Source organism: Triticum dicoccoides, chromosome 5A, assembly GCF_002162155.2.
Source record: "Triticum dicoccoides isolate Atlit2015 ecotype Zavitan chromosome 5A, WEW_v2.0, whole genome shotgun sequence".
Lineage (NCBI taxonomy): Eukaryota > Viridiplantae > Streptophyta > Magnoliopsida > Poales > Poaceae > Triticum > Triticum dicoccoides.
The window spans coordinates 423,271,323-423,297,200 of NC_041388.1; the positions used below are offsets into that span (position 1 = coordinate 423,271,323).

The 25,878-nt window shown below is 48.3% G+C and overlaps 1 protein-coding gene across 1 annotated transcript; it reads right to left on the reverse strand.

The window, feature by feature from the left end:
- Positions 1-23,860: 23,860 nt before the first annotated feature.
- Positions 23,861-25,489, reverse strand: LOC119302007 (eukaryotic translation initiation factor 3 subunit E-like). The gene has a single exon (XM_037579017.1). It carries the CDS (start codon positions 25,388-25,390, stop codon positions 24,065-24,067), a length of 1,326 nt encoding a protein of 441 aa, XP_037434914.1. The 5' UTR covers positions 25,391-25,489; the 3' UTR covers positions 23,861-24,064.
- Between the last annotated feature and the right edge of the window lie 389 nt (positions 25,490-25,878).

Consider the following 25,878-nt stretch of genomic DNA (forward strand, 5'->3'; position numbering starts at 1 on the left):
CAGGTTTGGCTTCTATCCATTTGGTGAATTTATCCACCATGACCAGTAAGTATTTTTTCTTATGGGTTCCCCCTTTAAGGGGTCCAACCATGTCAAGCCCCCAGACCGCGAAGGGCCAGGTAATGGGGATTGTTTGGAGGGCGGTGGGTGGCATGTGGCTTTGGTTTGCAAAAAGCTGGCAACCGACGCAGCGTTGGACCAAGTCCTGTGCGTCTGCCCGGGCCGTCGGCCAATAAAACCCTGTATGGAAGGCCTTGCTTACAAGGGCCCAGGCTGCAACGTGGTGGCCGCCGAGTCCAGCGTGAATTTCTACCAAAAGCTTCCGCCCTTCCTCTTCGGAGATGCGCCTTTGAAGGACTCCGGTAGTGCTTTTCTTATACAGCTCTCCCTCGTGGACCCTGTAGGCTTTAGATCGCCACACTATGCAGTGTTCCTCATTTTGGTCCTCGGGAAGTTCCTGCCTAGTTAGGTAGGCCGGGAATGGTTCTGTCCACGGGGCAATGATGGCCATTATTACGCGGGCTGAAGGTGTTATTTCGCTGGCAGCGCCTCCGATTATGTCAGAGTGTTCGGTATCGGGCATTTTGGCCGAGTCCGGACTATTGTTACCGGTGTCCCCTTCCCATGCCACGGATGGCTTAAACAACCTCTCCAAAGAGATGTTGGGGGGACCGCATCATGTTTTGCGCCGATGCGGGCGAGGATATCCGCCGCCTGATTGTTTTCCCGAGCCACATGGTGAAATTCGAGCCCCTCAAACCGAGCTGACATCTTTACGATGGTGTTTCGATAGGCCGCCATCTTCGGATCCTTGGCATTGATGTCTCCATTTATTTGGGATATTGCGAGGTTCGAATCCCCAAGCACCTCCAGGCGTTGAATGCCCATGGAAACTGCCATCCGAAGACCATGTAACAGGGCTTCGTATTCGGCTGCGTTGTTGGAGTCTGTATACAGTATCTACAGGATGTATTGAACTGTATCTCTGGTTGGGGACGTCAGGACGACGCCAGCCCCCAGACCAGCCAGCATTTTGGAGCCGTCGAAGTGCATGATCCAATTGGAGTATGTGCCGTACTCTTTAGGGGGTTCGGCTTCCGTCCATTCGGCGACAAAGTCGGCCAATACTTGTGATTTAATGGCTCGCCGAGGTTTGTATGTTATGTAGAATAGGAGGAGCTCAATGGCCCATTTAGCAATCCAGCCCATGGCGTCGCGGTTGTTTATAATATCATCAAGTGGCACTTCCAAGGCTACTGTAATTGAACACTCCTGAAAGTAGTGTCGCAGCTTTCGGGATGCCATGAATACCGCATAGGCTACCTTTTGATAATGTGGGTATCGTGATTTGCATGGAGTGAGGACAGTGGATACATAATATACCGGCTTTTGAAGAGGGAATTTATGTCCGTCCGCTTCTCGTTCGACGACGAGCACTACGCTTACAACCTGATGAGTTGCCGCAATGTACAACAGCATTGGTTCGCTGATGTTTGGCGTGGCCAGGATTGGGTTGGTTGCTAGTATGGCTTTTATTTCTTCCAATCCGGCTGTGGAAGCGTCCGTCCACTCGAAGTGTTCGGTGCGCCGAAGGAGGCGATAAAGGGGTAATGCCTTTTCTCCTAAGTGGGAGATAAAGCGGCTTAGAGCCGCCACACGTCCAGTTAATTTCTGGATTTGTTTGAGGTCCGTTGGGATAGCCAACTGTGACAGAGCTCGGATTTTGGTCGGATTAGCTTCAATTCCTCTACTGGAGACAATGAAGCCCAGGAGCTTTCCGGCTAGTACGCCGAAAACGCATTTTTCCGGATTGAGCTTGATGTCGTATGTTTGGAGGTTGTCGAATGTGAGCCTCAAGTCGTCTATTAGAGAATCGACATGTTTGGTTTTAACGACCACATCATCTACATATCTACTGTTTTTCCGATCTGTTTCTCCAGACATGTCGGAATCATGCGCTGATATGTTGCGCCGGCGTTTTTGACCCCAAAAGGCATTATGTTGAAAAAGAAGGGGTCGTATGGTGTGATAAATGTCGTTGCGGCTTGGTCGGACTCCGCCATCTTGATTTGCTGGTAGCCGGAGTATGCGTGGAGGAAACACAATGACTCGTGTCCTGCGGTAGCATCGATAATTTGATCAATGCGGGGGAGGGGGAAGGGATCCTTTGGGCAAGCCTTGTTGAGGTACTTGAAATCGACACATAGGCGCCAGGATTTGTCCTTCTTTGGTACCATCACCAGGTTTGCTAGCTAGTCTGGGTGTTTTATTTCTCTAATGAATCCGGCCTCCAATAACTTGGCTAGTTCCTCTCCCATAGCTTGTCTCTTAGGTTCAGAGAAACGCCGAAGAGTCTGCTTGACCGGCTTGAATCCCTTTAGAATATTGAGGTTGTGCTCGGCCAGCCTGCGTGGGATTCCTGGCATGTCTGAGGGGTGCCAGGCGAATATGTCCCAATTCTCGTGCAGGAACTCTCGTAGTGTGGCGTCCACGACGGGGTTTAACTGTGCCCCGATGGAGGCTGTTTTTGTAGGGTCCGTTTGGTGGACTTGGAATTTGACTATTTCATCTGCTGGTTTAAAAGAGGTGGACTTGGATCTCTTATCAAGTATCATGTCGTCCCTGTCCACTGTGGAGCGTAGCGCGGTTAATTCCTTGGCCGAAAGGGCTTCGGATAATGCCTCGAGGGCCAATGCGGCTGTTTTATTTTCGGCACAGAGTACTGTGTCTAGATCACTAGCGAGAGTGATGATTCCGTTGGGCCCGGGCATTTTGAGCTTCATGTACCCATAATGGGGTATGGCTTGGAAGATCGTGAATGCCTCCCGTCCTAAAAGGGTGTGGTATCCACTACAGAACGGGGCCACTTGGAATGTAATTTCTTTGGACGTATAGTTCTCCGGCGTGCCGAATACCACATCTAGTGTGATTTTCCCAGCACACCATGCTTCCCGACTGGGGATGATTCCTCTGAAGGTTGTGCTGCTTTGCTCAATGCGGTTCCAGTCTATTTCCATTTTTTGAAGAGTTTCCTCATAGATGAGGTTCAATCCACTGCCGCCGTCCATGAGTACTTTGGTGAGTCAAAAGCCGTCCACAATTGGACTAAGGACCAGTGCAGCTGGTGCTCGGGCTGTATGGAATTTAGGTTCGTCACTGGCATTGAAGGTAATAGCTGTGTCACTCCATGGATTCATTGTTGCCACATGGCAGATTTCGGCGAGGCTGCGGAGTGTTTGCTTGCACCTATTATTTGATGCGAAGGTTTCAAAGACTGTTAATATTGTATTGTTATCCTCGGGATGGTGCTCTGTGGCATTTGGGATGAGAAGGTCCTCACCACTTTTGGCCACTTGCCGGAGTATCCATCATGCTCTAAGGCTGTGTATTGGTATGGTATCCGTTGTACTATGAATTTTGCAGGGTCCGTTAAGCCATCCCTCCAATATGGTTCCATGCCCTATAGAGGGTTTTTGTTTCTTTGTAACTAACTCGGGTGTCTTATGATAATGCACCCTTTTATTTCGGACTGGGTGTATATTCCGAGCCAGATTATCCCAAAATTTCGTTTCGGTTTTCTAGGCGCTTTCCATCGCATAGTACTTTCGTACTATGGACGCCAAGTCAGCGAAGCATGATATGTCACTGTGACTTAAGGCGTTAAGGATTCCCTTGTCCATGCAATTGTTGCAGAAAAATGAGACTGCGTCTTCCTCGCGACAGTCCTTAACTTTGTTCATCACAAGGAGGAATCTGGCCCAATAATGATTTACTGTTTCATGGGGCTCTTGCCTGATGTGGGAAAGATCGTTTATGTCTGGGTGGGTGGGTGGATTTGAGTCTGGACACCTACCCGATCTGAGACCCAGGGGTCGAGGAGTTTCCAATCTTGGACGTTTGGATTCCGGAGTGTTGCTCGATAAGTCTGGCCCGCTGCCTGACTCTAGGTTCAGGGCTTGGGTGATGTCCTCCCGTAAACGGGTATCCGGCTCGGAGAGCTCAGGAATCCAAACATAGTTAGTCCTCAAGATAGAGGAAGAATCGCCGCATTGTTCCTCCACCACCGCAATATGATGGGTGACCGGTGGAGAGTTAATCTCCCTTTGATCGAGTTTAAGCCCAATCCGATCATAGTCTGTAGAGACTCCCAAGGCGGCGATACGATCCAAGAGCTCGTTTAGAGAAGAGAGCTCCATTGGATCCATCTGCTCGGCGAATTCCGAGCCGACGTGGAGGCTGTTTTTGATGACCCGAGAGGCCATCGTCGATGCAGCGGCCGAACGGGCGGTCATGATGAAACTTCCAAGCCGGAGAGTTTGGCCGACAGCCAGGGCTCCCCCGGCGGTGATGTTGTTTTTAACAACGAGATGAGGCATCCTTCCTTACGGCGACGACACAGTGGAACTCTCAATGAAAGCACCAATGTTGGTGTCAAAACCGGCGGATCTCGGGTAGGGGGTCCCGAACTGTGCGTCTAAGGCGGATGGTAATAGGAGGCAGGGGACACAATGTTTTACCCAGGTTCGGGCCCTCTTGATGGAGGTAAAACCCTACGTCCTACTTGATTATTCTTGATAATATGAGTAGTACAAGAGTAGATCTACCACGAGATCAGAGAGGCTAAACCCTAGAAGCTAGCCTATGGTATGATTGTATGTTGTCCTATGGACTAAAACCCTCCAGTTTATATAGACACCGGAGGGGGCTAGGGTTACACAAGGTCGGTTACAAAGGAGGAGATAAGCATATCCATATTGCCTAGCTTGCCTTCCACGCCAAGGAGAGTCTCATCCGGACACGGGACGGAGTCTTCAATCTTGTATCTTCAGAGTCCAACAGTCCGGCCAAAGGATATAGTCCGGCTGTCCGGAGACCCCCTAATCCAGGACTCCCTCACCCACTACCTATTGATGATAGCTTTCTTGATGAGCAATTAAATGTCATAAATGCTTCTCATACTCCTCCATGGTATGTTGATTATGCTAATTACATTGTTGCCAAATTCATACCACCTAGTTTCACATACCAGCAAAAGAAAAAGTTCTTCTATGATTTGAGGCATTACTTTTGGGATGACCCACATCTTTATAAAGGAGTAGATGGTGTTATTAGACGTTGTGTACCTAAGCATGAACAGGAACAGATCCTACGCAAGTGTCACTCCGAAGCTTATGGAGGACACCATGCTGGAGATAGAACTGCACATAAGGTATTGCAATCTGGTTTTTACTGGCCTACTCTCTTCAAGGATGCCCGTAAGTTTGTCTTATCTTGTGATGAATGTCAAAGAATCGGTAATATTAGTAGACGTCAAGAAATGCCTGTGAACTATTCACTCGTTATTGAACTATTTGATGTTTGGGGCTTTGACTATATGGGACCTTTTCCTGCCTCTAATGGATATACACATATTTTAGTTGTTGTTGATTACATTACTAAGTGGGTAGAAGCTTGCTAAGTATGATGTTAATCATAGAATTGCATCCCCTTATCATCCCCAGTCTAGTGGTCAAGTAGAATTGAGTAATAGAGAGCTCAAATTAATTTTGCAAAAGACTGTCAATAGGTCTAGAAAGAATTGGTCCAAGAAACTTGATGATGCATTATGGGCCTATAGAACTGCATATAAAAATCCTATGGGTATGTCTCCATCTAAAATGTTTTATGGAAAAGCATGTCACTTACCTCTCGAACTAGAACACAAGGCATATTGGGCTATTAAAGAGCTCAATTATGATTTTAAACTTGCTGGTGAGAAGAGGTTATTTGATATTAGCTCACTCGATGAATGGAGAACCCAAGCCTACGAAAATGCCAAGTTGTTTAAATAAAAAGTTAAAAGATGGCATGATTAAAGGATACAAAAGCGTGAGTTTAATGTAGGTGATTATGTATTGCTATACAACTCTCGTTTAAGATTATTTGCAGGAAAACTTCTCTCTAAATGGGAAGGTCCTTACGTTATCGAGGAGATCTATCGTTCCGGTGCCATAAAAATCAATAACTTCGAAGGCACAAATCTCAAGGTGGTGAACGGTCAAAGAATCAAACATTATATCTCAGGTAATCCCAGAAATGTTGAAACCAATGTTATTGAAACCGTAATCCCGGAGCAATACATAAGGGACACTTTCCGGAACGTTTCAGACTCTGAAAAGGAATAGGTATGTGGTACGGTAAGTAAACATACTCCAAAACAGTATTTAAGGCAATATTCTTCGTTTTGGAATATTTAGAAAAATAGAAAAATAAGAAGTAGTCCAGGAAGGACACGAGGCCTCCACGAGGGTGGAGGGCATGCCCCCCTACCTCGTGGGCACCTTGTGCGCTCTCCGACTCCGTTTTCTTGCACGACACGTATTTTGGTCGGTAAAAATTCATTATATAATCTCTCGGGGGTTTTGACTCCCGTATCACGCAATTATCCTCTGTTTGTGTTTCGAGTTGTTGCTGCTGCAGATTAGAGCAAGATGTCTTCGCAAGAGTCAGTCGGGGAGAGCCGGGTGTCTCATCCGGCACCAAGATCAATGACAAACAACAATGTTGACCTCTTTGGGCCAGCAACGGTGGAAGAGATGGAGGCTGATTTGAAGAGGATAGATGCCATCGAAGAGGATCAAGAAGTCAGTTCCCGCTTCCGAGCTGGATTCACAATGGGAGAACTGCAGAGCTCGGCTATTCCAAACTCGGTTATCCCTTCCAATGTTAGATTTTTTTCTTATGAGAATATGAAAAAGAGTGTCACTAGTTCTCCCGCAGCTATGCAGCACCCTTGGGTGCAGGGAGCTTTGGCTGTTACAGGGAAACTCCGAAAGGAAATAATGGACCTCAAGCAGCAAGTCAATAAGCTCGAGGAGGAGAATCGTATCCCGAGGGGCATCATCGCCAAGAATATCACATCACCGTCCCCGAAAAGAGATACATAATCACATGTGTATGGGCACTCCCCTTGGCAACTGCCAAGCTTGGGGGAGTGCCCCGGTATTGTATCACCATCACTTTTATATTTACCATTTTCTTAGTTCGATCCTTTTGGTAATATCTTGATCTAGTAGAATAAATTTTATGGCATGATCTAGTTTTGAGTTTTGTTTTATGATCCCTCTATGTAATCGAGTCCGTGAGCTATATATAATAAAGATTAGTGTTGAGTCAAGGGCTTGGTTATTTTGCCATGATCCTAAGTGAATAAAAGAAAAGAGAAATAAATAAAAAAGGAAACAAAGAGATCATATGGATCTTATGGAGAGTAATGAGCTCACATAGAAAAAGTATGATGAATAAAAGTTGTTGAGAGTTGACAAACATAGTTTTGGTCATCTTTGCAATTAATAGGAAGTAATATAAAAAGAGAGGTCTTCACATATAAATATACTATCTTGGACATCTTTTATGATTGTGAGCACTCATTAAAATATGACATGCTAAAGAGTTGACGTTGGACAAGGAAGACAACGTAATGGGTTATGTTTTCTTACATCTGAGATAAATTATATTGTCATGGATCATCCAACATGGTTGAGCTTGCCTTTCCCCCTCATGCTAGCAAAATTCATCGCACCAAGTAGAGATACTACTTGTGCTTCCAAATACCCTTAAACCAGTTTTGCCATGAGAGTCCACCATACCTACCTATGGATTGAGTAAGATCCTCCAAGTAAGTTGTCATCGGTGCAAGCAATAAAAATTGCTCTCTAAATATGTATGACTTATTAGTGTGGGATAAAATAAGCTTTATACAATCATGTGATATGGAAGAAATAAAAGTGACAGACTGCATAATAAAGGTCCATATCACAAGTGGCAATATAAAGTGACGTTATTTCGCATTAAGATTTTGTGCGTCCAACCATAAAAGCGCATGACAACCTCTGCTTCCCTCTGCGAAGGGCCTATCTTTTACTTTTACCTCCTACCTTGCATAAGAGTCATGGTGATCTTCACCCTTCCTTTTTACATTTTATCCTTTGGCAAGCACAGTATGTTGGAAAGATCCTGGTATATATGGATAATTGGATGTGAGTTTTCATGAACTATTATTGTTGACATTACCCTTGAGGTAAAACATTGGGAGGCAAAACTATAAGCCCCTATCTTTCTCTGTGTCCGATTAAAACTCCATACCCATAAGTATTGTGTGAGTGTCAGCAATTGTGAAATACTATATGATAATTGAGTATGTGGACTTGCTGAAAAGCTCTTATATATTGACTCTTTCCTATGTTATGATAAATTGCAATTGCTCCAATGACTGAGATTATAGTTTGTTAGTTTTCAATGAAGTTTACGGTTCATACTTGAAATTGTGATTGAATTATTACTCTAGCATAAGAAATCATATGACAAGAATTATGTAAGTTGCTGTTCTAAGAATGATCATGATGCCCTCATGTCCGTATTTTACTTTTATCGACATCTCTATCTCCAAACATGTGGACATAGTTTTAGATTTCGGCTTTCGCTTAAGGACAAGCGAGGTCTAAGCTTGGGGGAGTTGATACATCCATTTTGCATCATGATTTTATATCGATATTTATTGCATTATGGGTTGTTATTACACATTATGTCATAATACTTATGCCTATTCTCTCTTATTTTACAAGGTTTACATAAAGAGGGAGAATGCCGGCAGCTGGGATTCTGGGCTGGAAAAGGAGCAAATATTAGAGACCTATTCTGCACAGCTCCAAAAGTCTTGAAACTTCACTGAAGACATTTTCAGGATATATAAAAAATATTGAGCGCAAGAAGTTCACCAAGGGGGCCACACCCTGCCCACGAGGGTAGGGGGCGCGCCCTACCCCCCTAGGCGCGCCCCCCTACCTCGTGGGCACCCTGGTGGCCCTCCGATGGCCATATTCTGCTATATGGAGTCTTTCAATGAGGAAAAAATCATAAGCCATCTCCTCGGACGAAACTCCGCCGCCACGAGGCGGAACCTTGGCGGATCCAATCTAGGGCTCCGGCAGAGCTGTTATGCCGGGGAAACTTCCCTCTGGGAGGGGGAAATCATCGTCATCGTCATCACCAATGCTCCTCTCATCGGGAGAGGGCAATCTCCATCAACATCTTCACCAGCACCATCTCCTCTCAAAACCCTAATTCATCTCTTGTATCCAATTTTTGTCTCCAAGTCCGGGATTGGTACCTGTGGGTTGCTAGTAGTGTTAATTACTCCTTGTAGTTGATGCTAGTTGGTTTATTTGGTGGAAGATCATATGTTCAGATCCTATATGCATATTAATACGCCTCTGATTATGAACATGAATATGCTTTGTGAGTAGTTATGTTTGTTCCTGAGGACATGGGAGAAGTCTTGCTATTAGTAGTCATGTGAATTTGGTATTCGTTCGATATTTTGATGAGATGTATGTTGTGTCTCCTCTAGTGGTGTTATGTGAACGTTGACTACATAACACTTCACCATTATTTGGGCCTAGAGGAAGGCATTGGGAAGTAATAAGTAGATGATGGGTTGCTAGAGTGACAGAAGCTTAAACCCTAGTTTATGCGTTGCTTCGTAAGGGGCTGATTTGGATCCATATGTTTCATGCTATGGTTAGGTTTACCTTAATACTTTTGTTGTAGTTGCAGATGCTTGCAATAGAGGTTAATCATAAGTGGGATGCTTGTCCAAGTAAGGGCAGTACCCAAGCACCGGTCCACCCACATACCAAATTATCAAAGTACCGAACGTGAATCATATGAACGTGATGAAACCTAGCTTGACGATATTCCCATGTGTCCTCGGGAGCGCTTTTCTCTATATAAGAGTTTGTCCAGGCTTGTCCTTTGCTATAAAAAGGATTGGGCCACCTTGCTGCACTTTATTTACTTTTGTTACTTGTTACTCGTTACAAATTATCCTATCACAAAACTATCTGTTACCTATTATTTCAGTGCTTGCAGAGAATACCTTGCTGAAAACCGCTTATCATCTCCTTCTGCTCCTCATTGGGTTCGACACTCTTACTTATCGAAAGGACTATGATAGATCCCCTATACTTGTGGGTCATCACTGCTGAACCCCCTGATTACTTTGCTGGTTGTAACCACCCTGGCTGCCATGATTATTTTGATTTCCCTGAGACCCGGAATTAGAGCCGCCACCGTCGTGACCTGGGCCGTAAGAGCCGCCAGGACCGCCACCAGGCCGTGACTGTTAGAAAGAAGTTTGAATTCTTGAACTCCCTCATGATGCTACAATCCTTCCACAGGTGCCCAGACGGTCTTTCCTTCGTACCATGTCATGGGCATGGCTCATTCAACATTCGCTCAAGATTGACACTAGACCCACCGGCCCTTGGCGGCGGTCTGCCCTTACGACGTTGTCCATTATCCTGTGCATTGGCCTTAGCTACAAAGTCGAAACTATTATCATCCTTGCGCTTACCATTGCTTCCCGGGTTATACTGTTGACCTTTGACATTGCTGGTCGTCTTTCCCTTCCCTGATTTTTCATCATTAGACTCGGGATCTTTAGTACTATCAGAGTCGGCGTATTTAACCAAGGCCGCCATGAGCGTCCCCATGACATTGCAGTGACGCTTGAGCCGTCCTAATTTCTATTTCAGAGGCAGAAAACGGCAATTGTTCTCCAACATCAACACCGCTGAATCAGCGTTAATATGATCTGATGAATGTAAGATTGTCGAGACCCGGCGCACCCAATGGATTGTTGACTCGCCTTCCTCTTGGACACAGGAGGCCATATCCACAATGGCATGGGTTGTTTACATGTATCCGTAAAGTTCTGAATGAACCGGGCCTTTAACTCGGCCCATGACCCGATGGAATTAGCTGGGAGCCCCTTTAACCAAGTACGGGCCGTTCCTTCCAACATCAAAGGAAAGTATTTAGCACAGGCTGCTTCACTAACATCCAACAACTCCATAGCCATCTCATAACTCTCAACCCATGCTTCAGGACTTAAATCTGCGATGTAATTGGGCACCTTACGCGGCCCTTTGAAATCCTTGGGCAGACGCTCGTTCTGCAGATCCGGTGCTAAACACGGCGCCCCCAAGTTTCTAAAGGTCAGACCCGGCTCCACCGAGGTGGTTGGACGAATCGGAGTTGGTTGTTAGCCGCATACTGAGCCGCCAGCTCGGCCTCTCGACGGGCTCTTCCTTGATCCACCACATTCTGAGCATTAGCACCACCGCCCGCCGGGTCATTACCACGCGGCGGGTTATGATTTCGTCCACTACTTGACACCGCCGGCTCATCTAAATGCCTGTTGTAGCTTCTGCTCAGGCGAGGTGTGGAATGAATCCTATTACGGCTGTAAGAGTATGCTTGCTGCTACACCAATGTTGTCTGAAGAAACTCTCTTGCCCTCCGTGTCTCAACCACCGCTGGTGAGTCACCCTCCACAGGAATAGCCGCCAGTCGGGACGCTGCGGCAACCATGTTATCCAAAGGGTTGGAGTAATGACCCGGTGGCGTCGACATGTGTTGTGGCGAGTTATTGTTCTGTCGAGGCGGATCCATTATACGTGGCTGAGACGACATCCCTATCCTAGGCGCTCCGACCCGGTTTACGACTGTCGGGTTACTAGTCCCTGCCCCTGGCGTATTGAAAAGATTCCTTGCTTCAATAGTCACTGGCAGACGGCTCTGATGCCTTCTCCTCATCACTTCATTTGAGGCGTTCTGATCTAACATGAGCCGGTAAGATTCCGCTTGGACTCGTTGTGCCTGTGCATCCAAAGCAGCCCGCTCCTCAGCCATCCTGGTATTTTCAGCGTTCAACGCCTCCCTGGTCTGTGCTATATCATCACGTACCTTTGTAATCGCCGCATTGTGCTGATCTTGATCCGCCAGGTTAACAGCTGCTGTAATCAGCACAGTCAGTTTGTCCAATAAGTCAGCTAAAACTTGAGCCAGCGGGCGCTCAGGGCCTCCTGCCCCGGCAGCCGCCGCCGCTCCTGGCCCGGAAACTAGCTCCGCCGCCGTTGATGAGTGTTGTACAGGCTGTGTACCGGCCATGAAGATCGCAACCCGGTTTGGCGGCTCACAGGGGTCCGGAATATTGTTGCCATCGGAACAGCCCCCAAGCCGGCCGTCTTGCAACTGGTACAACGATTCTGTCTCACCAGTGGATGACCCGCCATCGGAATAGACGTCGGTCTCGTCACCAGATGTTGATTTGTTCTCAGATCCCTCTCCATGGATGAATCGCACAACGACACGTTTCCTGGCCGGCCGAATCCGGGCGGGTCTCGCGCGTTGAGCCGTCTCGATGATGTCAGTGCAGATGTCTGGCTCAGGGCCCGGTTCGCCGATCTTGCTGATGAAAACGTGAATTCCGCGAAAGGGGACCCGGTACCCGTACTCTATTGAGCCGGCCTCGGGGCCCCAACCTGCATCATCGATGTAGAGCCTGCCGCGGCGACTCTTGGTCATCCGGCCCACAGCGTATCCCTTGATCCCTTCGAAGTTGCCCTTCAAGAACTCGAAACCATCTTGCGATAGCCCCACGGTGGGCGCCAACTGTCGTGAAATATCACGTCAGATGTCCTAGAGAGAGGACTTAGTCGTGGAGCCATCGCTTGAGGTTAGCTTAAAGGGGTTAATCAGGACAAAGGACACGAGGAGTTTATACTGGTTCGGCCCCTTAGGGTGAAGGTAAAAGCCTAATCCAGTTGTATGTGGAATTGCTAGGGTTTCAATGAGCGGGGAGCGAATACGCTTGATCGACTCTCGAATCTGTTGTTTCTTGTCCTAAGCTGCCGCCGGGTCGTCCCCTTATATACACGGGTCGACGCCCTACGGCTTACAGAGTCCCGGCCGGCTCATCCAACGTGTCTGGCTTGGTGACATATCTTACATGCCTTACTTTACAAGTTTTACATACAAGGAGGTTTATGCTTATGGGCCTTAAGCCGCCTTCAGGTCTGGGCCCGCTACTAAACCTATCTATGAACCGTCGTGCGGCCTTGGGCTTTATAATTGATAACTCTTCAGGGGGATGACCCGACCCCTCCTGGGCGGGTCATACCTATAGTTATATCCCCAACGGGTTCAGATCTGAAATCATGGCACTCAGGCCCTAGTGACAAGCATTAAGCATAGCAAAATCATAGCAGCATCAATCTCAGAACATAGTGGATACTAGGGATCGAACCCTAACAAAAATAACTCGATTACATGATAAATCTCATCCAACCCATCACCGTCCAGCAAGCCTACGATGGAATTACTCACACACGGCGGTGAGCATCATGAAATTGGTGATGGAGGAAGGTTGATGATGACGATGGCGACGGATTCCCCTCTCCGGAGCCCCGAACGGACTCCAGATCAGCTCTCCTGAGAGAGTTTAGGGCTTGGCGGCGGCTCTGTATCATAAACCGTGATGAATCCTTCTCTCTGATTTTTTTCTCCCCGAAAGTGAATATATGGAGTCAAGGTTGAGGTCGGTGGAGCGTCAGGGGGGCCATGAGGCAGGGGCGCGCCCCCCACCCTCATGGACAGGTGGTGGGCCCCCTGATGTGGATCTTTCTTCCAATATTTTTTATATATTCCAAAATAATTCTTCGTTGATTTTCAGGTCATTCTGAGAACTTTTATTTCTACACAAAAATAACACCATGGCAATTCTGCTAAAAACAGCGTCAGTCCGGGTTAGTTCCATTCAAATAATGCAAGTTAGAGTCCAAAACAAAGGCAAAAGTGTTTGGAAAAGTAGATACGACGGAGACGTATCAAACATGTATAAGTCATGAAGAAAGCAATAGCAACAAACTAAACAATCATCGTGCTAAGCTAATGAATGGATCAAGTCAATCACATCATTCTCTAATGATGTGATCCTGTTAATCAAATGACAACTCATGTCTATGGTTAGGAAACATAACCATCATTGATTCAACGAGCTAGTCAAGTAGAGGCATACTAGTGACATTATGTTTGTCTATGTATTCACACATGTACTAAGTTTCTGGTTAATACAATTATAGCATGAATAATAAACATTTATCATGATATAAGGAAATAAATAATAACTTTATTATTGCCTTTAGGGCATATTTCCTTCACTTTCAATGGTGAACATCTCTATGTTCATCATATCTACTATATGATTCACATTCGACCTTTCGGTCTCAGTGTTCCGAGGCCATATCTGCATATGCTAGGCTCATCAAGTTTAACCCGAGTATTCTGCACGGGCAAAAGTGGCTTGCACCCGTTGTATGTGAACATAAAGCTTATCACACCCGATCATCACGTGGTGTCTCGGCACGACGAACTGTAGCAACGGTGCATACTTAGGGAGAACATTTATACCTTGAAATTTAGTGAGGGGTCATCTTATAATGCTACCGCCGTACTAAGCAAAATAAGATGCATAAAAGATAAACATCACATGCAATCAAAATATGTGACATGATATGGCCATCATCATCTTGTGCCTTTGATCTCCATCTCCAAAGCACCGTCATGATCTCCATTGTTACCGGCTTGACACCTTGATCTCCATCGTAGCGTCATTGTTGTCTCGCCAACTATTGCTACTACGACTATCACTACCGCTTAGTGATAAAGTAAAGCAATTACATGGGGATTGCATTTCATACAATAAAGCGGCAACCATAAGGCTCCTGTCAGTTGCCGATAACTTCTACAAAACATGATCATCTCATACAATAACATATATCACATCATGTCTTGACCGAGTGAATGGCATAAAACTACCACTTTTCGTGTTATGGTTTCAAAAAAAACTACCGAAAATTTGTTCGTGACTAATAACTACCACTTTTGATGTCGATTGTTTCAAAAAACCCAAAACGCCCATTGCTAAGAAATTAATCTGGTTTATGACAGGTCGGGCCCGCACCTAAATGAACCGTTAGTTTGACCGTTTGTTTGACCATTAGATGACATGTGGGGCCCACATGTCAGTGCCTCTTCCTCATAAAAAATAATTGGGTCCCTGTAAATGTTCTAAAAATGCAATCAGGACCTTGTAATCTTTTGAAAAAATCAATCGGGTCCCTCCCATGGCCGTCGGCCAGCAGCCACCGTGAGGAGCTCGCCGGCCAGCCATGGCGCCGCCTTGGAGCTTCCTTCCCCCGCTCATCGCCATCCAGTACGCGCAAGGTGCAGGTGGACGCCGTCATCTCCTTGCTGGACGCCGCCATGGAGGACCACATCCAGGGAGGCCTCCTGCCGGAGTTAGCCGCCCGGTCCACCCGCAGTCGTGACCCATCGCCGCCTGGACCCTACAGGAGAGGTGGTTGCCGAGGTTGGCCCAGCAATGCGGCGCAGCGCCTCTGGCCGTTGGCGCCATGGGTCCAGGTCGTAGAGGACGGCGCGGCAGGCTGCAGACTATGGCCAGGAGAAGGGGATCTTGGAAGAGGAGGTACTTGGGGAGGCGGAGGAGCGGCCGGCCGACGTCGGCGAGGTGGAAGAAGGGGCGGCTAGCGCTGGTGGAAGGGAAGGTGGCCGGCACTCCGTGATCCTACTGGACGACGCCGTCCGCAAGGACGCAGTTGTGTGGATGGATGTGGTTGTGTGCGTAGGCCAGCGGTGTGGCCGGTGCCCATGGCCGCGCCGCTGTCTCCGATGAACTTCGGGGTCAGTCACTGGTGGGGAGTTAATGTCGAAGGAGAAGGGAGGCAGAGAGGAGGGAAGGAAATGATGAAGAGACACTGACATGTGGGCCTCACATGTCATCTAACGGTCAAACAAATGGTCAAACTGGCGGTTCATTTAGATGCAGGCCCGACCTGTCATAAACCCGTTTAATTTCTTAGCAACGGGCCTTTTGGGTTTTTTGAAACAGCCGAAGCCAAAAGTGGTAGTTATCAGTCACAAACAAATTTTCGGTAGTTTTTTGGAATCATAACGCGAAAAGTGGTAGTTTTATGCTATTCACTCTGTCTTGACCATATCACATCACAACATGCCCTGCAAAAATAATTTAGACGTCCTCTAATTTGTCTTTGCAAGTTTTACGTGGCTGCTATGGGCTTCTAGCAAGAATCGTTCTTACCTACCCATCAAAACCACAACAATTTTTTGTCAAGTGTGTTGTTTTAACCTTCAACAAGGATCGGCCGTAGTTAAACTCGATTCAACTAAATTTGGAGAAACAGACAACCTCCAGCTACCTGTGTGCGAAGCACGTCGGTAGAACCAGTCTCATGAACACGGTCATGTAATGTCGGTCCGGGCCGCTTCATCCAACAATACCGCCGAATCAAAGTAAGACGTTGGTGGTAAGTAGTATGACTATTATCGCCCACAACTCTTTGTGTTCTACTCGTGCATATCATCTACACATAGACATGACCCGGATGCCACTGTTGGGGAACGCAATATTTCAAAAAAATTCTATGATCACGCAAGATCTATCTAGGAGATGCATAGCAACGAGAGGGGCAGAGCATCTTCATACACTTGATGATCACAAAGCGGAAGCGTTTATCAACGCGGTTGATGTAGTCATACACCTTCACGATTTGTCCCGATCAAGTACCGAAAGTACGGCACCTCCGCGTTCAGCACACGTTCAGCTCGATGACGTCCTCGCCTTCTTGATCCAACAAGAGGGGCGAAGTAGTAGATGAGTTTCAGCAGCACGACGGCGTGGTGACGGTGTTGGTGCAGAACAATCTCTGTAGGGCTTCGCCAAGCACAACGGAAACTATGACGGAGGATAAACTAGAGGGACGAGGTTGCCAGCACACAGCTTGGTGTTTTCTTGATGTCTTCCAGGTGCTAGACCTGCCCCTCTATTTATATGTTGAGCCCTGGGGTCAAAACTTGGAGTAAAAGCCTCCTCAAAGTCGGTTTTGCCCGCAAGGATGAGTCCTTCTCGGACTTCCACGACCAGACGCCATGGTCCTTGGCGTCTAGCCCAGATGCCAGGGTCTCCGGCGTTTGGCCCCCTGGCCTCCGCAAAACTCCTTTTGCACCGACCTAAAGCCCTGTGGGCTTCACCCCTTGGCCGAACCATATCATCCTATATATCAATCTTTACCCCCAGACCATTCCGGAGCTCCCCGTCATGTCCATGATCTCATCCGGGACTCCGAACAACATTCGGTCACCAACATACATAATGCATATAGTACTATATCGTCAATGAACGTTAAGCATGTGGACTCTACGGGTTCGAGAACTATGTAGACATGACCGAGACACCTCTTTGGTCAATAACCAATAGCGGAACCTAGATGCCCATATTGGCTCCTACATATTCTATGATGATCTTTATCGGTCGAACCTTATGACAACACACGTAACTCCCTTTATCATCGGTATGTTACTTGCCCGAGATTCGGTCGTCGGTATCTCCATACCAAGTTCAAACTCGTTACCGTCAAGTCTCTTTACTCGTTCCGCAATACATCATCCTGCAACTAACTCATTAGTCACTTTGCTTGCAAGGCTTCTTATGATGTGCATTACCGAGAGGGCCCAGAGATACATCTCTGATACTCAGAGTGGCAAATCCTAATCTCGATTCACACCAACCCAACAAGACACCTTCGGAGATACCTGTAAAGCATCTTTATAATCACCCAGTTACGTTGTGACGTTTGATAGCACACAAGGCATTCCTCCGGTATCCGGGGGTTGCATGATCTCATAGTCAAAGGAATACGTATTTGGCATACATGAAAGCAATAGCAATATAACTGAACGATCAACATGCTAAGCTACCGGATGAGTTTTGTCCATCACATCATTCTCCTAATGATGTGATCCCGTTATCAAATGACAACTCATGTCCATGGTTAGGAAACCTTAACCATCTTTGATCAACGAGCCAGTCAAGTGGAGGCTCACTAGGGACTCAGTGTTTTGTCTATGTATCCGCACATCTATTAAGGTTTCCGATCAATACAATTCTAGCATGAATGATAAACATTTATCATGAATAAGGAAATATAAAATAACAACTTTATTATTGCCTCTAGGGCATTTTTCTTTCACTTCAAATGTGGTGGTGGCTTCCAATTCATACTCCATTTCGGTCGGATTTTCATTGTCATTAATCATGTTCAACAAGAACGCCTCCTACATGATTAGAGTTTACAAGCGTTCGTCATGAGCGAAATGAACTAGTGGTCTACTCTAAAATCTGATCGAACAAGAGCAAATAAAACACACCGACTCTTATTCGGTCATTCCGTCAAACATGTCGAGGGAAGCCCGGGCACTGTCGGAGCCCGTGCTCATTCGCGCCCGAATGAGCTACGACGAATCACACACGTCGACTGTCGGCATCCGCGAGGTCGCAAAGCTCTCAGGAATGGCCTAGCCGGCAGTCGGATCATCCTCTATCCCAATGGGGTCAGACGGCGTAATCCGCGTAGGTGCTCGGAGGAAGGGGTGCGGGGATACGGGCGCGGCGGAGGAGACAGTTGCTCCACCACGTTTGAACCTTCCTGTGACGCCGTTGTCGCCTCCCTCTTTCACTGTCGGCGTCGCCGCAACTTGCGGACGGCGTTCTCCGCCTTGCAAGTCGCATCCGACGAATTGACGCCGCCGACGGACGAGGCAGACCGCGTCTCCGTCGCGGTGGTGTGGGTCGGGCTGGACGACATCTCTGGCGGTGGATAGAAGCCGGAGGTGAGGATTGGGAGCAAGGCTGGAGGACGGCGAGGGTCCGGACGCCAGAATGGTTGGAGGGCGGCGAGAGGAGGAGGAAGGGTTTGATGGATTTGGTGCAATTTGGGGTGGAATCGGGTTGTCGAGTCTGACGTGGCGAGCGTGTCCGAGGGCCCCATATTTGGGCTAGATATGCGGGGTGCCCGTCAGCCCGGGCGTTTAAGGGGCCCGTCTAGATCAAAAAATCGTGATCGGACAGTGACCGAGCGACCCGCCCAAACGTATGAGACGGATTTGAGAAGTCCGGCTGTAGATGCTCTAAGGCAAGTTGGCCAGTCCAAACTAGTTGTTGGTACGTCCAATTTGCATTGCGAGATGTGCATATAGTGGATGAAGGAAAAAGACAGCAGAGTAAGTCCGCCTGCACGGGCTAGTGTTTAATTGTAGGTTCACACCATGCACTTTTGAATTTGGACTCTACGGTTGTGCAAATAAGACAACTGATTATGCATAGACCGAATGTAATACTTAAACTTTGGATGCCGATAAGTGTCATACATGTGGGTGTTAGAGAGTTTGTCCATACATTTTGTGTGGTATATAAGAGAAACAACCCACACATCTACGTGTGGGCAAAACAACTAGCGTCCACACGCCTCTTTTTTCCCCTTCCGTTCTCTCTCACACGCGTGCGTGTGGGCGAAGTTGATAACGCCCACACGCCCATATGTCAGGCATCATACCTCCTGGTCCCGCAAGCCACACGTGACGGTCACCGCGCGCCCGCAATTGCCATGGTCCAGACCCTCGTCCATGTTCGTTTAACTGCAGTTGCCATGGTTGCTCAACTGCAGTTGCTATGTATGGTCTGATCTAATGTAGTTGCCATGATTTCATAACTTTAGGAGTTGCCACATACTAACACTAGGCAGTTGAGAGAGTTGCCATGTGCTCACAAGCATGCTAGGGGTAGTTGCCATGTAAAAAGAAAGAGTTGCCATCTGCTTACGTGCACGTTAGGGCAGTTGCCATGTACCATGCAAAAACATATGACAACTCGGTAAAAGAGAGTTGTCATCTGCTTACGTGCACACTAGGCAGTTGCCGTGTACCCTGCAAAACACATGGCAAACTTGGGTAAAAAATGAGAGTTGCCACCTGCTTATAAAGCACACTAGGGGCAGTTGCCATGTGCACTGCAAAACACATGGCAACTAGCAGCTTGGGTGTGGGAGAGGAGACGGGCATGTGGACGAGATGGCAAATGCCCACACACTAACCCTTGTGTGTGCGTGCAAAGTGGCGTGTGGGCGAACTGCTGAACACCCACACACCAGCCCCTCCTGTGTGGTGAAACGGTCGTGTGGGCGACCGGCTGAACGCCCACACACCAGGCCAGTCCTACGTGGCACTAGAAACATGCCAAGATTCGTGCGCTCACGAAGGGATGCGGATCCACGCGTATGGGCGAGATGCAAACACCCACACGTGTGGACGTTAACATTTCAGTAAACTTTTAAATAACAAACGTCCTTTTCCAAAAAAAATAAGACAACTAATCCCGGCAAAAAAAGACAACTGGTAAATAAATCAAGGTCTGCCTCAAGTTGATGTGTTTTGCCTAAGTTTTTCTTTAAGGCACCCAAAGAATATTTTATAGGAGTATTTGATATTTATTACGGAATACAATGGAAAGAGCGGATCGACCAGTACATAATAAAATTACATTGCAAAGTATATTATCCTTCTTCTTCCTCCAATTACACGCCGTCCATCGAAGATTAAAAGCTGCACTGACAAACTGTGAAGGAAAAGGACACTTTCGCCATTCTTGGTACTATTGTAGAGACGTAAAGCGGATTGTTTTAATCATTTTTTTACTCGACAAAAAATGAAAATCAATTTAGACATTACGTGTCTAGTGCCGCTTCGCATAAGATATAGCACAACTTGGAAATACTACAGTTAATCTAAGTGTATTACATAATGAACTTGGCGCTTGAAGCAATCAATCCACGAGACACAAACCCATCTCCCCCGTTCCTCCACCCCCGCGTCGCCTCTGCTCTGGCGACACGGGGGAACCCCCACTGGAGCCGCCAGCTCCCCCCTCCTCCCCCTCCCCTCGTCTCACCGTCGCGTGAGGAGCCCGCCGGCGAAGCCTGGGCAGGCTCCAGGGAGGGTGGCGGCGGGGCATCTCGCTGGATGGCGTGGCGCGCGAATCCTGGCCACTCGGGTGCGATTCGGCGATGGCAGGCGTCGCGAAGGCCGCTCCGGGTGTTCGGCGGCGGCGGTCATCGGTGTGGGTCCCTTGCTCCCTCGCGGGCGGGGGGACGCGGCGGAGGGACGGCGGAAGGTGCGTGGCGACCGGATTCGGCCGGCCTTGGTCGGATCTGGCATGGCTGCGGCTGGGCGCGTCGTCGGAGGTGGCTGGCGGGGCGTGGGGCAATCTGCGGTGGACGCAGTGGTGCGGGTGTTGGCGGCGCGGCTGCGCCGCACCGGAGCAGCATGCCGGGGCAGCACCCTCCTCTAGCGGGGTCGGTCGGTTGGTGGAGACGGCGGTGCGCGCCCAAGACCCGGCAGCACGTCTGCTGCTGGTCGGGGGGTCACACGGGACGGCATCAGCTGGGACGGGCGCGGGCGCTGGCGGGAGCTTCCCCTCGGTGCTATGTGCTGCTGGTTTGGTGGCGGTTGGTGGCCGGCTGGTTCGGGCTTGCGGTGGTTGAGCATCTCCGGGAGAAATCCTTCTCCATCATTTACCGGATCCGGCGACGGAGACGCCCGCGAGCGCCGCACTCTTTCTTGAAAGCGTCGGTTTGGTGTGGTGCTTCTCCCCGCAGCCTTGGCTCCGGAGGGAATCCTCGGATCCGCGGGATCGGGCGATGAAGGCGTCTCCACGTCTTCTTCCTCCTTGGGGCATTGTCTCGGAGCCGGCTACAACTAGAGACCGGTGGAAGGCGGCATCTTCGCCGCGGTGGATGGCGGCATCTTCGTCGCGTGGTTGCCGAGGTGGCCGTTTCGGGGGCGTTGATTTCTGTTTGGCAATGATGATGGCGTTAAAAGGAGCTTGGGCAGCGGCTCGGGCTTCAGTAGTCGGATCTTCCCGGCGTGTCCGGAGTGCTCTTTCGTGGCTTGCCTTGTTGCTCTGAAGTCGAAGTTGCAGTGGAGTGAGTCGAGGCGCTCTGTGGTCATTTGCGGCAGGCACGGTCGGCGCAAGTCCTACATATTTCCCGAGCGATGATCGTCGTCGAAGTTGGAACGGTCAGTTGTTCGTGCATGTGGCCATCTATTGGCATGTGCCGTCGTGGAGTCTGTTTCATGTCGGTGGCCAGGTTGGCCAGTGGTGCCCATGTGTTTATGGGTTGGGTTGTTTCGGTTTTAGCCCGGTTTTCCGTCCATTAACCAGGCAATTCTCACTTCTTCTTAATCAATTGAAATGGCAAGCCTTTTGCCTCGTTTCAAAAAAAAAAATCAATCCACCAGACCGGCAATGCTAAAAAGAAGAAGACCGGCAATGCTACAGACAAGTACACAACATACGCATGTTAGCTTAGAAACGTGACTAATTCATAATTCATATTCTGTTAGAAATGGGATTATCCTGATTGAGCAACTTGCAGACAGTCCTCCTGATCCATAATCCGCGAGAGATTCATGCTAACATGGAAGATTCTTTTTTTTTTTTGCAGTGAAAAGTTTGCCATATTGCTCTCGCTAAAGAATTCATAGTCCTTCCACGGGACAACATAAAAAAGCAGTAGTGATGGATACCAATTTCAACACTAGCTACTTCGTGAGTTCAATGCCACTTTTCGGGGGGTAAGAACATCGTCATCGTCATCAATCTCAACGACACCAAACTGTCACTGCCGTGCATCTGAAAGCATGACAACAGTTTAACACATGACAAATCCTAGAATTTAGTCTGGAGGACCAGCCTCGCTGTCCTCGGCCGGAGAGCTTGGGATCTCAGTAAACCAACCGATTGAAGAGAATGGGGCCGGCATGTCGAAAAATGGGGAAAATCCTCTGATCCATCGGGATTCAGTCATAACAGCCAGGAATTGAAGCCTAGCGCCCAGCCTAAGCACCGGCGTTGTACATGCCCTTACAGTTTCATAGGGCAACTGGTGCCAGTCTATGTGCCCTATATTTGCAATGCATTCCAGTAGTTACTTCTACATGGAACAACAATGGTTAATGAGCCACATAGTCCCAAGAATGATGGAGTAGCCCTTGGGCACGGCGACTCATAGTAAGAGAAGACTGCCTGATGACACACATACACGCACGCTACAGCCTCAGGACCCCTACTGACTTGACTGTAAATCTAGAAAGGATGTGTCTAGGCACATCTAGATGTGCTCTAGTTATTGGACATCTAAGTGAGTGAATCAAGCATAAAGAGGAAAAGAAAAAAGAAAAGAAAATATCCACACGAATCTCAACATAAGATCAATGACATAGGACTTAGATGTGCAATACTTATTGCACATCTAGATGTGCTTTAGCAAAACTGATCTAGAAAATGTTAACATGATCCATGCGTGTTATGAATGCATCCAAACACTAATCAAAAAAAAATTCGAGGGTACCACTAATCAAAATTTGACTGCACCATGATTGATAGGGCAGCCAGAGTTAAGTATGTGCCCTGTAATTGCAATGCAATCCAGTAGTAACTTATACATGGAACAAGGGTAGTTCAAATGGTGTGTAGCCCCAGTGCTGATGAGCCAAATAATCCTAGATCATTGCTACGGATAGGCCCCCCTATGCCACACAGACTCAGGACACACATACAGCGCTACAAGCCTCAGGACACACATACATAGCTTTGAGCAAAACTCGGTCCCGATTTCAGCTCAAACTTGGTTCCATCAAAAAACAGGATCCATGCATATTATGAATGCCTCCAAACACTAAACAGAATTTGACTCCACCATGATGCATTGTGCAGCTGGAGCACGTCTATGTGCCTTGTAATTGCTATATGCATTCCAGTAGTTAGTTATTTGTAATAACTACTCCCTCCATTCCTAAATATAAGTCTCTTTAGAGATTCCACTACAAACTATGGAGTACAATATATGCTCTCCTAGTTGTTTGCTTCAAATCAAGAGAAACTGTGCAGGAAGATGACCCATCACACATACACACACGCTACAGCCTTATAGGACACTTACGGACTTAACTGTAAACCTTAAAAATGTTTAACAGGCTAGGCAGACAACAGAGAGCTCAAAGATGATTGCAGACAAGCCAAGACAGACAGTAAAACATGCAATGACACCACAGCAAGGAAATGCGTTAAACGTCTTTTGCAGTATTAATTCATAGGACGATAAACTTGAGGAAAAGGAGTACAAAGCATTCAAAACATCAGCATAAGCTGTAGCAATGTGATTCAAATACTAGCAACAAAGTCACTGCCTAACAACGAAGTTCCCAAAGTGATTTTTACCGCCTCAAAGCTGCAGATCATCTGTTGGTCTCACCGAGCAGCCTGCTGTGCTGCTGCATGCCCTGGATCCACAACACTCTTTGCCAGCATGTAGGTCCTGGCGTTGAGGTTCTTCATGCTCTCAATAATCTGCTCATGGACATCAACACAATTGGTTGTCATGATGAGAGTTCCCGTCACAGAATCAATCTTGGCATCTAGCTTGGAACTCTTGACCATGTTCATTATCCACAACTCGGCTTCATCATAGGTCATGTTCAGCTTCTCCGCAAGCACACCAATATCGATGCAGCGATGTATACGGCAGTAGGTCTCAAAGATGAACAGGCGAGCATTCTCAAGGAACTCGTCTCTCAGAGGAACAGCAATGCCATTCCTCTCTTCGACGCGCTTTCCCAGGAAAGGATCATTCAGTATAACCTGCTCGCACTCGACAAGCTTCTGCTGAGCGCCATCAAAATCATACTTGACATACAGGCACTCCAGGAATTCAATGATGGGATCCTTGTAGCTGTTCTGCTCCTGCTGGATGACCTTGATGAGTTCCTTAAGCATGTTCCTTCTCCTCTTGTTCACAACAACTGCAGCAGCAAGGTACCTCAGAAGATGGGGAGCGTTGGTCTGGATAGCATTGAGGTACCTGTCCTGGAAGAAGAGGTCGATGATCCCGTTCCTTCCATTCTCATGGTTGAAGAAGATGAAGAGGCTCCAGTGCATGAGCCATATCCTGCTGTGGAGCTGGTTGACAGGCGACGAGGTGAAGCTGCTGGAATCAATCATCTCCTTGAGCCTGTTGAGCTCCTCCTGCGCGACATCCCAGTTCTGCATCAGTATCTCGGCCGCCAGCTTCCCCCACAGGGCGCTCAGGCTCCTCTCGCTGTTGGTGCACAGAGCGCGGTACTGGGACAGGAAATCGGCGGCGTCCGAGTACATCCCGCACTCGTACTGGAACTTGGCGTACTGGTAGAGTGCCTCGATCTGGTCCGGGCCGATCTGGTGGCGCTCCTGGAGCATGTGGAGGTTGTACTGCTTGTCGGCGTGGAGCTCCTGCACGAGCTGCGGGCTGGAGAGGAAGGCGACGATGGGCGCGACGGCCTCCTGGAGGGCCCGGAGCCTCTCGACGACCTCGGAGCGGCGGGCGACCATGTCGGCGGGGACGTCGTCGGTGCCGTGGAGTGACTTGTGGATGTCCATGGCGTAGTCGACCATGTTGGTGCCGCCGAGGAGGCGGATCTTGCCCCGCAGGATCTCCTCGTCGGCGTACACCCCGCGCTCCTGGAGGAACTCCAGCACCGGGAGCACCAGGTGGGGGTCCATCCACGCCGCCACGCTCGCCGTCAGGTCGTGCTCCGCCATGGCTGCCGCGGGCGAGGGGGTGCTAGGGTTTCTAGGGTTTGTGGGTGGCGGCGGCGGGGGGAGGGAGGGAAGGGGAGACTGCCTGGCACGGGAGAGGTATGCGATTCTTGCTATAAGTTGGAAAAAGAAAGCAAGACGTGGACCTAGGTCCCTCCCACCGTATGGCCGGGCCTATTGCCGCTTTTAGCGGGCCGATTACAAAGGGAGAAGCCCGAAGCTCTTTTTTTTTTCCCTTTTCGGAGACCTGCTGTCGGGAGCCACTGGTTAACGAGCGTTCCTTTGGGAGCCACGCAACGATCAGCGCCACTTGGCGCGCTCTCAGCCATTCGCCACGTCTCGCAATCTAGGTGCTCCTTCTGAATTTTTTTTTATTTTTCCGCACGCGTTTTCGGCTATTTAAACGGTTATTTTTCGGGTTTTTTCGAGGTTTTGTTTTTTCACCGGTCTTTCTTAGCTTTTCGACCAAAAAACAATTCAGAAAAAAATCA